We start from the raw sequence: 14,538 nt of genomic DNA, 5'->3' as shown, positions 1-14,538 counted from the left end.
GGCAATGCCTACTCATAAGCAGCAGTTCCCTGAGATTTTTAGAGTTTAATGAAGGAAAGTTTCACAAAATTTAAGTGGTTTCACTTTCATTTTAATGGTTCTTGGAGATTTAGGAAGTAGTTATAATCCAGACAAAACTCATATTTTGCTTGAACATATTTTCAAATTTTGAAATGTTACACAAAATTAGTATTGATTGAGTGTTTATTACCCATATTTTCAGCTCTGAAGAGTGAATATTTCATAGCTGTTTCCTAAATTTATATTTATATTCTTTAGAATTTTGGGTTTCTTAATGATGTCTTGTTTTCAGACTAGAAATCTGAGAATCTATTTTTACCTTTAGGCACAAAAATTTGTTTAGCTGATGGATTTCTTTGGTGTGGGAATTGCTTAAAATGCCAAGTCATTTGTTTTCCAAAAGCAAAGCACTCTGATTATCTTCGTGTAACCTTCAAAGGGAAATGAGGTCCTTCATTTCAAAAGATTTTGATGTAAAAATGTGTTTCAGGTTTTTTTTGGCTGATGTGTTCATAGAAAATCCTATCAATTCTCAATAAAATAATTTGCTGCTCTAACATGCAAAAATGCCTTCCTCTGTCACATATTTTAAAATTGTTTCAGTGAATATAATCTTATTTTTTTCCAACTATTTTCAGAGTAATTCTTCAGTCCAGTGTTCAGAGCTGTAAAACATCTGAACCTAACATTTCTGGCAGTGCAGGCATTTCTAAAAGAACCACCAGATCTGCTTCAAGGAAAGGCAGTTTTAAAAGGTGAGAAAAGAATCCTACTTTTCTGAAAAGTTGTAAGCATTGGTTTTCCAGTTTAATCTTGTGGCTCCTACTTCTGGAGAGTGACATGAAGTTAGGTGACAGTAGAGTTCCTGTGATGGGAAAGTCATCAAAAGTGTTGTACTTGTTCATCAACCCTGGAAGTGTGGTCTCTGGGTCATGATATGGGAAACCTTTTAAATTAGGAATATCCAAAGCTGTCAGAACTTGGAGGAAATCTTTCTATGAGTATATCAGATCCAGCATGATGTTGGAAAATAAGCTGCAAATTAACATGAGGGTAGAAACATGCTAACTCTAGTGGGTTTGGGGACCCTCCTCTTCCTAAAGACTCTCTGTCTTCTCGGCTACAGTCCACACCAGAGGGTGCTGGTTCTTCCGTGTTTATCCCCGCTTTCTTCACTGCCTTCATTATGTACAGGCTTTGACAAGAAAACGGACATGTTCTGTCACCAAACCAATGACTCACTGTCGTCTTTGGACACTTCTTATGAAGTGAAGGTGGACATTTCATTCTTAAAGTATTCCAAAGACAAATCCCTAGTGAAGAAAGAGTAGATATCCCACTCACTGCTATCTCGGGAGTGCGAGGTGGGCACCCTTTGCACGTTCTCTGCTTCTCTGCCTGCTGTTGGCAACCCAGGCAGTCCTGGTTTTGCGCTTGTGGTAACATAGATCTCTTATAATAGACCATAGTGGCCTGAAGATAATCAGATCCAGATGTTACAGTGTCCTCTACAACTTCCCTCGCTTCTTTTTAACTTCCCTACCCCCTATCTTTGAGGCATTGGGCCCATGTGCCTCGTTTGTCCCCGGTGTATAAGCAGTCAGAGTCTGTCCTGAGGGGCCCTTGACACACCGAGAGCTCTGTGTGCTTTGTCGTCTAAGGAATCGTTCAGCTCTGTCGTAGTTCCTGTTTGTGGATCTTCTGTGCAACTTGACAGCATACACATAATCATGACAGTGTGATGGTGCCCGGTGTGAATATTTGAGAATTGTTGGGCACTGACTCAATGATGTTAGGATTTTAAATTTTTTCATTAGAAATATATCAAATATTCATACTCTTTTTACTCTCTGATTCCACTTGAGAAGAAATACAAAAGGTCAAAGATTTAGAAAACATATCAGAGTGTTATTTGTAACAGCGAGAAATAAGACAATGGGCTAAAGATTGTTAAATTGTGCCAAATGAACTGGGAGTCATGTTTTTAAAGAAAATTTAATACCTGGATAAATGCTCATGAAGCCATGAGTGGAAACAGCCACATGTAAAAATTCTGCAGCATGAGTCTGTTTTTGTGAATGGATAATATATATGTATAGAAATGTGCAGATGTATAAATGTTTATAGGTACAAAAATCTATTCTACATATATATAGAAATAAGATAAAGGAGAAATATGCCATAATGCTAACAGTTCTTCTGGTTGGTGGGACAGTTGGGGATTTCTTTCTTTCTTTTTTTTTTTTTATCCTTTTCTTATTTTCTAACTTTTCTACAATCATGAGGGGAAATGGGAGTATTTGAACTTTAACACTTTGAGTCAGACTATTCAAAATGGAAATAAAAAGCCTGCTGCTGCTGATAGTTAATGTGGACGTGTTCTTTTTAGGTGTGAGTGCTCAGGCTTCCCTTACAGTCTAGTGTGTCTTGCACATTTAATTCTGCTTTTTGCTTTTTTGGATTGTGCTTTTTAGGTTACAGAGGCATAGAGCCCAGGAACCCCGAGGGAGCTTGCCACGTCACAGCATCTTCCTCGGAGGAGGGTTGGCCGTGGGTCAGTTTTTCCATCTAGGTCTTGTTGCTTTTTCATGTCACTCCAGTGACCTAAACGTGTGCTGCTCAGGAGAGGTGGTTCTTGATTGCAGCGAGCACCTAGGGATCATCTGCCTGAGGTCCCTGCAAGGACGCTCTGAAAATTCTAAAGTAGATTTCAGGCTGAATAGTGTGGACTGAATGTTGAAATGATCCAAAGTTTCCAGAAAATTTAGATAGTGCTGAAAACCAAAAAGACTTCCTTTAAATTCCGAGATGGACTTTTCAGAGATGATTTGGAGAGCCAAAGGAGTCAAGCAGTGAGAGTTAATTGGATTTCTCAGTGCATCGAACCGCCTTCCTCTACACGGGTGTTTTTGTTTTGCCTCTTTTGGGGCTTTGGCCTATGTTCGCATCACCTTAACTGTTACCCACTCACAGTTTACAAAAGAAAGGCAAATAAATTATGTACAGTTTCCAGGAATCGGAGGCAGCCAAGCTGTAGCCTGGAGCTTTGTCCTGCTGAATGCTGTTTGGTTGTGGTTGGAGGGTAATGAGGGAATTAATATATTGGTGCATAATCTCATTCTGGGCACAATAGTGTGAGCTGAGATTGTTGAGTGATTTTATAGTATTGAATTGAAATCTTTTCTTTAAACAGCGGTACAAGACAACCAGGACTGCCTTTCAGTGTACCTTCATCCATGCTTTCATGGTGCCAGGCTGCTGGTCCACTTTGTTATTCCAGTTCCTTCCTGAGCCTTCTCTCTTGCAGGTTGATTTTGTTCTCAGTAATCATCATCATCTGTGGTGCGTAGGACCTTGACCTTTCATTTACACATTCTATTCTGTTCTTAGAGGCTTCCAGGATGAAGACCCCACCTAAACTCACTTTGCCCTGAATTGGCTCTTTTGAGTTTTGACAGTTTACTCAGAGGCTCTTCAGCTTTGGAGAATTCTTTTTGTTTTGTTAAGAGAAGGGGTCCTGCCACAGGCTGGAGTGCAGTGGTGTCATCATAGCTCACTGCAGCCTCGAGCTCCAGGCCTCAAGTGATCCTCCGGCCTCGGCCTCCCGAGTCACTGGGACTACAGGTGGGCTGCCACGCCCGCCTAGAGGACTTTTTGACACAAATTGTCAAAAGAACAATTACTTAGGAGGCTCAGAAACTATGAGTGACGTCCTGAGTATTTGTTGTTGGGGCAAATGCCGCTGTGTTTCTCATGGCAGATGATCATTCCCTCGTGTGTCCATTTGAACTAAGCCACATGGAGACCTCAGTCTGTGGCAGCGGCTCCAGCACAGCGACCGTGCGGCATGTCTATACTGCGGCCCTCCACCCGGCACGGTGGGCCTGGGTCCCGCTGGGCTGTGTGTGGCATTTCTCAGTCCCTTCCTCAGGGCTGACAAGGGAGATGAATGGGCTTCTCCACCCATCCGCCCCCACCCCCGCTTCCTGTTGGAGCTACGCATCCATTCTACCATTTCTCCTTCGAGAATTAATAAATCCAGTGACTAACTGGCTCCATCACGCTGGCCTGTTTTTCAGTGTTCTCACATTAACTCTCGCAAGAGCTCTCTCAGGATGAGTCTCGAAAACTTCATCACGCCTCCAACTGAGAACTCACGGCCCCCTCATTTGCTGACATTTACTTCACTTCATGTCGTTTCGTGGCTTTTCAAACACCAAGCGCATGTTTCTGTGAGCTTATGCTGTTTCTTTTGGGCAGTCTTTTTCTTTTTTAATTACAACTTCATCCATTTTCTATGAAGACTTTCATGTGCAAGGGACTTTTTTATTCTGAGTTGCATCATTGGGAACCATCGCTTTCTGCTACAGTTGCTAAACCAACCGAATGTCCATGGCTTTGGGGTGATTCGTCCCTAATTGTTCATGTTGTTGTGGGAGATAAATGCTCAGGTTCTTTCCTTAGCCTCTAAAACCGTGAGTGTCTATCTTCATGAGCCCTTCGGCTGGGAGTAGCTGCATTCAGGGCTTCTTTGACTTTTAAGTCACCACCTCATACCTGTCCCTGCCTCTTGACCCTCAGAGTCTCGGATCTCGGTGCCTGTTCCATGGCCTCTGGGCTTTAGGGTTCTCTTGCTGCCCTTACCTCCAAAAGTACATCAGCCAGGAGTCCCAGAAGGTTGTCTCTCTGACTATTCCTTATTTAAATGCTAGTTCCCTCTGATCTTTAGAAATATTAATGTCCCTTTGAAATTCCAGATATTTTCCCACTTGACTTCACCAGCTGACCTAGACCTTTTTACTCAGTACTGTATTGGAGTCTCCAAAAACTAAACCATCAATTCAAACGCACGTTCTCTGGTAGAGCAGCAGCCACGCACTCTGAGCGAGGGTCACTTCTAGATTGGTTTTTCTGACTCTTTTCTTTTGCGTTCGTTTTTCTCTGAGAATTGCTATTGGACTGAAAGTGTCACGTAATAAATCGGGGAAGGGAAGGAGAGAGGCAGGGTGAGAACCGTGGTCAGTCATTACGAACAGAGCAGGGTCCTCGGGGTGCCACGCTGGGGCAGGCGAGGGCGCCTTCTGCGCTCGGCCGGACTGGAAACCGCTTAAGGTGCCAGAACTTTTTCTGTGACCAAATCGTGGCTTTGGAAGTAATCCAGTAACACTTCTTTGTCTTTTCGTTCTGTCCGCTTCTCCCACAGCCTGGTTCCTCAGCGGGAAGGAAGGAAAAGGAGTGCTTTGCAGCAAATGCCCTTTGTGGCGTTATGGTACTTCCCTTGCTCTGCTGCTTCTGCCCACCCGTCTTCCTTAATTTGTATTTATTTTATTTTTGTTTTTATTTTTTGCAGAACTGAAACTTTTTCTGCTCTGCCTTTCTCTCCTGTATGTCTTTACTTTCTGGTTGATACTGTGCTGTCTTCTCCAAAGTCTTTGTCATTAAAAATATTATACCACATGTATACTCTTTAGCATGTCAGTATTTTTATTCTGTTGCCTTCCTTGTCTTTGATGACTGCCTGTGGGACGCTTTCAAACCGTTATGGTAAAATCCTTTTTTTCTCGCCCCTGTAGTCCCTCCATTTCAAGGACTAAAACAGTCTTGCGTTAAATAAAAACCTGTGACCAGAGCTGAAGGAGGACTCTAGGAACAGAAAACTGCGACAGGACTTAGCACAATTTGAGAACAAAACCAAATTGCAAAAGCCTTAGTTGCTTTCCACCTAAGAAGTTGACTCGATGAAGACAATGTCCACTGGAGTTGAAATAACTAATTGAGTCTGGGTACAGGTGAATGACTGGAAGAAGGACCCAACTCTCCTTGTGTAGAACCGTCTCAAGCTTAACAACAAAAATGCTGTTGTAAATTTAGTCTCAGGTGTAAATACCCAAGCCCTCCGTGACCGGGGGAGCTGGCTAGCCCGCGAGGCACGAGTGTCCCTGTGATGGCAATCATTTTAGCTGCTGGCCTCCAGAACAATTGAGGATCTCATGGAGGTTTTTTATGTATTTATTTTCTGTTCGCCCTGTGACCCTGTGTCAAAATTTATATATAGATAAGAAAGGCATTACTGAAATGGTACTTTCTGTAATTTGATACTATTTGGCTTAATCATCTTCACTTTACTATTTGTAATACTGTTAATCATGTTAACTCTGTTAAGTACCCAAGCTGCTTGTCTTCCACCAAAGAGTGCTTTACTGACAAGAATCTGTGAAATCCACATTTAAACAGTGTTGCATGTTGTAATGCTAAAGTGGTACTTCGGTAACCTAAAACGTGCAAGAGAATGTTCTTGGTAGCTTTAGAAGACTCAGGAAGAGAAACTGGCCTCAGCGTTGGAAGACTGTGGCAAGTCATTCCTTTTTATGTCATTTAGAGACTGAAGAATTGCAAGGCTGCCTGTTGTTTGGTTGCCCGGTCACACAAATTAAAATCATATTTCCTTCCGTGCACGGAAAAAATACACTGTTGGTTTTTCCCCTTGGAAACAGCAATCCCAAATAATGGTGGCTTAAAAAAAATGTTATTGCTCCTTTAGAGTCTTTCTCTGTAAGTTGGATTTTTTCCTTATGTGATTAGCCTAAGGCCATTCACACATCCTTTGATTTCAGTGACAATTATTTGCTTCTGGATTTCAGTTGTTTGTGGTAAGAAAACTCACTGTTGCCTTTGGTTAGGGAATACAACCAGTAACTCTTTGCAGAGTGCCTTCTCCCCGTGCCCCTCTGAAACACAGCGGAGTCTGATAGAAAGCAATCACAAAGACAGAATTTATTTGCTGCTAAAAACAACAAAAACGGGACCCCAAATGAAAGAATATTTTGCACTCACCTTGGTTCCTCCCATAATAAGAAGTGGATGGTTTGGTTGTTGTTAACCAGTTTTGCCTGTGCTAGTTTGCAGAATGGAGGGATGCAATATTTGGCACTGGGGGCAAATGCCCTCTAAAGCCAAGAGGAATGTATCAGGTCAGCAGCTCCGTTTGAAGGAGCTGCCTTTTCCACAGAACTATCAGGGATAAAATGTGGCTGGAATAAGCACGTTAAAGTCGTTAATGCACAAAGTAACTGAAAGCAATGACTCCATTTTGGTGTTTACTCTCATGGAATGAAACATAAAACTGACATCGAGGGGAGACGAAGATGCCGTTGTCTCAGCCACGCAGCTCCTTTCCCCACCGGGCACTCCGGGAGTGCGAACATGCCGGCCTTGAAACATGGGGGAACAGATCACGGAAAAAGAGTGGTTTTCTATCCCTGGAAATGAACAGGCACAGAAACCCGCTCGCCTATGGGAAGACCGCTCTTCAGTAAGATTTGGGTAGAGGAGGAACATTCCGTTTGCTGTCTTGTGCTGAGACAATACTAAATATTCAAACTGTGCCCGTACATAAAGCATTGAATTCTCAGGGCATCTCTTCTTCCCCTTACACTTTTTAAGGCCACCTCCTCCATAAATAATCCAGATAGTCGCGAAAGTCAAACTTTGTTCTGAACCATTGTTGGTTTGGCTTTTTATTATGTCAGAACAAGTAAATGTGCTGCCTGCCGTGGCTCTTGGTGGGCCACCGCTCCCTTACAGTGAATAAGCCACTTGGTATTTTGGCCTAGAGTAAAAAGTATGGGTGTCAGCGAGAACCACTGCTTTTTCATTTTATAGATTGCCTTTTCATGTTGGCTGCTCAAATTTCCAGCTAGAATTGCTATCACTGTGGCTCTTTCTAAACATCCCTGTATTTAACTGGCTCACTGAAATTACTCATAGGAAACTTGTGTTTGGTAAAGAAGCATTCCTTGGAATCGCAGAGGACTTGGGATAGTGCTTCCCACGGAGCGCATAGCAACAGTGCTAAATGCGTGGGGAATCCAGGAAGTCTCTGGGTCTGACTGATGGAAAGTTCTTTCTGCTATGAATGCGAGTGCACTCTCCCCACCCCTCCAGCCACCGCCACCAACTGAAACCACAAAACACCCAGAATCTTCTGGGGTTCTAGCTTAGAGTCCTTGTTATAGAAGACCTTGTTGCTATGGAATATGAAACAGTACATGTCAGATGGAAGAAATTCCTTTAAGAGCCTTAAATAACTCTGAAAATACGCCAAGACAGTTTCCAATAGAATTAAAATGAGAAATGAATATTTTTAGGTACCCTTGAAGCTTTCTGGGTACTCAAATCATAAGAGGCAGGGACAGTCCAAAGGAAGAGTGTCTGCAAAACTAGGTTCTTGGAAGTACAGACAGACTTGTAGTTGGCAGTGCTGAAGAAGGCACTTGCCGGTCAGTGCAGGGGGAGCTGTGAGGGGCACCTCCTTACAGGTGCAGCGGCTCCTCTGCAGAACTTCTCCGCTCTCAGCCTCACGCCCTCAGCCTGTCACCCGCCCTCTCCCTCCCCTGCCCTCGTAGCCCTCTCACACGGGTGATCGCTACCTCTTTTCGTGGGCCCAGACAGGTTTTAGAGGAGTTCCTAAGTGCTCTCAGGAGGCCAGCGTGTTCGCTGTTGGAGCAGGATGGCTTCTGCGTGTGTGTGGCCCGAGGGCTTCCCCTCGCCTGAACCACCGTCCATGACCCACAAGCAGTGCACTCGCGTGTCCTTTCTTAATGGAGCTTAACTCCTCCTCCTGCGCGCCTACGTTTGCAGATGGAATCATTGCATTTGGGAAAGCAGTGCTCATCCAAAACAACCTTAAACACATGCTTTATTATTTTTCTAATAGTTATCTCCCACTATTACACGGTCCTGGGGAGGCCAGCTGCTGCTCTTCCAAATCTCCACATCTGAGTGTGCTCCGTGTCACTAAGCGGAAATGCGACAGATGTGCTTAAAAGACTGGACAACTGGCCTATACTGTGTAGGAAATTACCTCCTCATTACCCGGTAGAATTAACTGTCAGCACATTGTTCATCTGATGATAGTACTGAAGTTTTATACTAATAATTTGCAGACTTTTATCCAACCTGCACTCATGTACAGATTATTAAAAGTTTTAAAATGTAACTGATTAATCAGTATTTGATCAATCATTGTCTTGATTTTTTTATTACAATGTATATTTCTAATCATATTTTTTAAAGCCTAGAGAACTGGTTGAATGAATGTTTATTTTCCTGAAGGTATTTTTAAGATAAAGCTTCATAATGGCCTGTAAACTTTGCATATATATGTAGTTTGATACGTATTTGTCACATTTGAGAATCTTGTGTATTGTAACTGGTTTTTATACAAAATATTAAATAGTGGAAATTGTATAATTATAATCATGTAATTAAAACGATTAACCAAACAGCCTTTTGGTTTATTGTACTCACTCACCGAGCATCCTGAGTTGTGGTGGGCAGTAGTTAAAATATACAGCAGACGTGACCCAGAATCTTTATTAGTCTGCTGGGGCTGCACAGACCCAGTGGCTTAAACAACAGAAATTTATTTTCTCACAGTTCCGGAGGCTGCAAATGCAAGAACAGGGTGTCGGCAGGTTTGGTTTCTCCTGCAGCCTCTCCCCGTGCCTTACGGACGGCCGCCTTCTCGCCGTCCCTCGCATGGCCTCTGCGCCTGCACATCCCCAGCGTCTCTCTGCACCTCCCGATTCCTCCTCTTACAAGGACGCTGGTCAGATTGCCCCGGGGCCCACCCTAACGGCCTCTTTTTACCTTAACCACCTCTTGAAAGGCCCTGTCTCCAAATAGGCATGTGCTGAGGGGCTGGGGCTAGGGCTCCAGCACTTTAATTTGGGGGGATCCAAGTCAGCCCGTCACACCTTCTTCAGTGACTATGGGGCTCCCGCTGTGAGGTCATCCCACGGCGCTCACCACCAGCTCACGGCATGCAGGGGTTTTTGGCTCTCTGGAGGCCACTCGGATAAGACTCAAGTTTATCAGGCACTTGGGGGCCTGCAGGTGGTAGACTGCGGCCCCTTCTCTTCCCCTGCCGTGGCCGGGCAGGACCAGTAGTGAGGCTGTCCACGTCCTCACGTCTGCCCAGACGCCAGCCCCAGGGTGCGCTTTACTTGCCCTCCCTGCTGACAGTCTCTCTTGCTGGGCAGGGTCCTAAAGGCTCCATGTCCACACCTCACACACAGCTCGTGGCTGGTACGTAGGGCCTTGTTCTGCTGAGGGGTTCATCCAGTTCCCCGAGGGAGCTGGGCCTTGCTGCGCACTGGGATAGGAGCTTTCAGAGTCAAAACCAGCGGGACCTGTCTCCTCGTCTCTCTCCAAACTCCTCCCACACGTCGCCCCCCAAGTGTGACATTTGCAGGCTGTGCCCTCTGGGAAGCAGCGGCCTCTGCCTGCCCCTCCGTGGTCTCCCCCGAGGACAGGGCTGGGTGCTGTGTTGTCCTCTCGACCTGCAGGAGCTCAGGCGGTTGCCGTGAACCAAGCGGTTCCGTGAAGTCCCTGTGTGCTGGGAGGGGCCGGCTTGGCAGAAGGCCCCGAAGCTTGCAGGGCTTCAGACGACACCACAGGCACGCCTGTGCCCCACTGGAGGGCCGGTGTCTTCGGGGATGTGCAGTGGGAGCGGTGGGCCTGGAGGCCCCGGGTGCTGTAGATGTGTGTCTCCTTCTCTGTTGTCCGGAGCCACACTACCCAGTGCCAATCCACTCCGAGGACGACTTTCTGAAGCCCTCTGCTTCCGTTTCTTCAGTAAAATGGTGGTAAGAATTCCTACCTTAGCGGTATAGAGTTAAATGAGATAATACATGCAAAGTGCTTAAAACAGTATCGGACACAGCTTTTAATAAATTGTTTTGTCATACATTTTAGGTAATTTTCTCTAGATCATTGGGTAAGGACTGATGATAGTCCCTCACTATCTGATATTTTTGGTACCTGCAGCATAGTTTTATGCACATGTAATGGTGTAAGCATTTTAAGAGGTCAAATAAACTATGTTGCCTTGAAGCGGGGCACTGGAGGTAAGTCTCCTGAGAGTGGTTTGTTCAGGGCAAGGAGTTGCACCGCTAAGTGCATAGTGTTCGGATCAAAAGAAGCATGTGTCCCTGCCTTAGCTCTGGTCCCCGTGCCCCTGTGGGGTGCGGCGCCGACTCTGCTTTCTCTCCCTCCTTCCATGTGTCCAAGTACACTTGTGGGTGCCCTGGAAAGCAGTATCTTGGGAGGAATTCTCGAAAAACGTAATTTTGACCTCCTTGATAGTATGCCATGACTTACGTAACCGTTTTCTCCCCATTGTTGGCCGTGTGGGTGGTTTCCAGCTGTTTTTGCTGTTAGGGCACCGCAGGAATGTTCTTGCTTATAGATTCTCCGTGGGCAGTGCTGGTTATTTCCCTAGGATAAATTCTTACAGAAGGGATTCCTGGGTCAAGAGATAGGCGAATTTTGAAAGCTTTTGCTGTACACTGCATCAAAAGGCGGCTTGATGTAATTGTTCAGAGCGTGGATTCTGGACCCACATACACGCCTTTGCTCTGCCACTTACTAGCTGTGTGATTCGGGCCAAGTTACTTAGTCTCCCTCAACCTGTTCCTTCTCTAAAATGGGGGTGCAGTATCTATCGTACAGAGCTAGGTATGAGGATTAAGTAAGTGAGTATTTGTTAATCACTTAGAACAAGTGCCTGGCACATACTAAGAGCCATATGTATTGTTTAATAAAACAAAATTGTACCCTTAATGCTCTCCAAGAGGACTGTGACACTGTACAATCCCCCATACCCCCTTCCTCCCCCACTATTGTGACACTGGTGAGCTGGTTAATCAATAGCAGGACACTGACCCCAGTGCCGTGGGCCATGAGTCACCACACTCGCCTGCTGTATACAGTCCTGTCCTTAGCTGGCCCAGTGTTCAGATTTGGGGCATTTTGTCTTCTCAGTGGTTGGCGCAGTGCCGTATGTTACATAGCCTCGGCATTCCTGTCACTTGCAGGGGAAGAAAACAATAAACCCTTTTGAGCAGACCTTTCCGGGCCCCTCCCCCAGGCCCCCCCAGCTCCCCCACGGGGGACACTGCCCACGTGGGGACCGAGATCCTTCCGTGCCGCCCTGTAGCACACCTGGCCACCTTGCCTGGTCTCTAACTGTGTCTCATCTCTTTGCCAGCAAGTCTGCATGGCTCTGACATGCTTCTGGACGACGCGTGCTCTGTCCACACGGACATCCCCAGGTAAGGAGGGCCCCGGCCCCTCAGCCAAATTATTTTCAAACAGGGAGACTCTGGGTAGAAAAGAAAGAGTGGAGGAGGTCGTGTGGCATGTGCGTTGTTTTACTTGGAGAAGGACAATGGTTTCTCCTCACCCTGTGTGTGTTTCTCTGTGTAAAACAAGGCGGCTTTTCAGGCAGGACCATCCCCCCTGCGTGGGGCTCTCCGGAGAATGCCGAGTGCCTGCTTGGTGCCGGTGGACAGGCCACACGCCCCGCACGTGCCCAGCCGAGTCCAGGGCCAGTGCTGCCCCCGGCTGGGAGCTGCTGACCCGTGTCAGCACAGCTTTTCCCGGCAGTGGCGTGACAGCCACAGGCGCTCACTCTTGGGACCCTGCTGAAGCAAATGTCATTGTCCTGCCCGTCCTGCCCTGGCCCAGCTCCAGGGTGCAGAGGAAGGGACTAGAGGAAAGTTTTCATTTAGGGGGGGCTGCAAGAGTGGGGCTCACCCCTGGGAGTAGGGCCCCCGAGACTGCAGGGTGGGCCTTGTGCGGGTGAGCAAGGTGCCTTCCTGCCTGGCCCCAGCTTAGCCCAGCGTGCCCGGAGCAAGGGGTCTGTTGTGACACAGCCAGAGGACACTCGGGAGCTCCCCAGGCAGGGCTGTGGTGGGCATGTCCCTAAGCAGCAGTTGAGTTCATTCCTCACTGTTGGGCAGGCCAGGACGGGGGGAGATGGCTTGTGGCCCCCCTGGACCGCCCCTGTTGTTCAGAGTGGCTCTGCCCTGGCCAGCCCTAGACCTCCTCGTGGTTAACCAGCGGGTTAGAGCACAGTCAGCAGAGGGAACGAGTCCTCGCTGCGAGCACAGAACTCCCGAGACAGGCTCGGCGGCGGCAAATACAACTCTGCCCATCTCCTCCCTTTTCCAGTGATGACGACTGGCTGTCCCGGGCTGTGAGCTTTCTAGAGTGGCTTTTCACCTGGCTCAGGATCCGCAGGGACTAGATCTCCAGGGCAGGCCTGTCCGGGATGCACAGCACTCACCATCCGGAATTCTCTCCAGGTGCAATTTAAGCCTGTTTGCTCAGGCCCGTGCCGCAGCCTTGCAGCAAAAGAGTGTTCTTGCCTCGTCCTCCGCTCGGTATCGGTATCGAGATTTCAGCCCATGGCCATCCTGTAGGTGGCCTGGGGTGTGACTGGGCCCCAGGTGGTGAAGGGACCGAGCTGACACCCTCTCTGGTCAATCCCAAGCCCAGTATGTTAGGAGCCCTGTGACTATCTGATGGAAGCTGAAGCCCCTCCGTCTCCCAGGAAAGCTCACGCCAGTTTGGAAGGGTGCACGGACAGGCCCACTTACGGCCGTGCTGGCCGTGCGCCACACGCCCCGGGGTGCAGCTGGTGCGCATGCGTGTGCAGGGCACCCTGCAGCTGTGCAGTCAAGGTGCCTGTTTCAGGCCTCCCCACCCCCTACTCCCCCAACCCCGGCCTTCTAGGATCCTCAGTAGAAGTTCCCAAGCACTGTCTTTCTACCTTGGTCACAACGTCCCGCCTCCCATGACCACTTCCCTCACAGGCCACCTTGCGTTCCCATTTCTATCCAACGTTCCCTCTTACTGAAAACTTCTGCAGCATCTCTGCTCACTCCCACTCTCCCACCCAAACATGCAAGTTCTGATCAGTTTGCTTGGGACTTGACTCAGATGCCTTAAAAGCTTTCTTCACTGTTGCTCTAATGCAAGGCCAGTGGCCAGTATCTGAGTGGGATGCCAGTACAGTTGTGCAGGTTGTACATCACACAACTCCAGGGAACATCACCACACTGAAGTCAATGTGAGTCCAGTCCCCAGGATTAGGCAGTGCACAACATGGGTGCCCAGCTAGAGCAGCCCTGGTGCCTCCAGATCCACAAGTGCTCTGGTGGGTGGCAATTTTTGAGGAGTGATATTTTACTGTGCCTCAGTGTCTGAGAACATTTGAGGACTCTCAGAAGCCCCTCTGGGGCTCGTGTGTCAGTTGACGCCACTCCATTCTCACATGACAGGCATCCCCAACTTACAAATGGCTTTGTGCTGCCAAGGTTATATGAGTCAGACCTCTGGAATTGGGCACATTTTTGTAAAGAAACAATGCTTAGAAGGCAGTTGGTTCCACGCTCCACTGATTGGACCTGCTCTCCCCACAGAGGCCTGCTTTGCTCATGGCGTAGCTGTGAGGGGTGCGAGAGCCTTTGTGGTTTGGTCAGAGAAATTCCTATCATTGGAGCCCTGGAAGCCTTGCGGCCCAGGCAAAGGCTTTCCTGGAGCAATGGGCAGAGACCGGGCAGAGGGGGCAGGAGCTGCTAGGCCTGAGGCACCTCCCTGAGGCCTAGGGAGAGCCAAGCTCCGATCCTGTCCCCACCAGTGCCTTGCTGGTGACCTGGAACCTAATCT

The 14,538-nt window shown here is 47.4% G+C and overlaps 1 protein-coding gene across 5 annotated transcripts in view; it reads left to right on the top strand.

Moving 5' to 3' along the window:
* CDC14B (cell division cycle 14B) overlaps positions 1–9,256 on the top strand; it is a 90,523-nt gene extending 81,267 nt beyond the window's left edge. For 3 of the 5 annotated variants that reach the window (XM_069476310.1, XM_069476314.1, XM_069476312.1), the window contains 2 exons: positions 660–776; positions 5,595–9,256. In XM_069476310.1, coding sequence (XP_069332411.1) covers positions 660–776; positions 5,595–5,631 — 154 coding nt within the window. In that variant the 3' untranslated portion in view covers positions 5,632–9,256. Of the gene's footprint in view, positions 1–659; positions 777–5,224; positions 5,291–5,594 lie in introns of all 5 variants that reach the window. The other 2 variants (XM_069476309.1, XM_069476313.1) reach the window with 2 other exon arrangements.
* Positions 9,257–14,538: the final 5,282 nt, after the last annotated feature.

Source organism: Eulemur rufifrons, chromosome 7, assembly GCF_041146395.1.
Source record: "Eulemur rufifrons isolate Redbay chromosome 7, OSU_ERuf_1, whole genome shotgun sequence".
Taxonomy (NCBI): Eukaryota; Metazoa; Chordata; class Mammalia; order Primates; family Lemuridae; genus Eulemur; species Eulemur rufifrons.
Note: the sequence above shows the minus strand (reverse complement) of the source record. Positions and strands in the feature narration are given on the sequence as shown.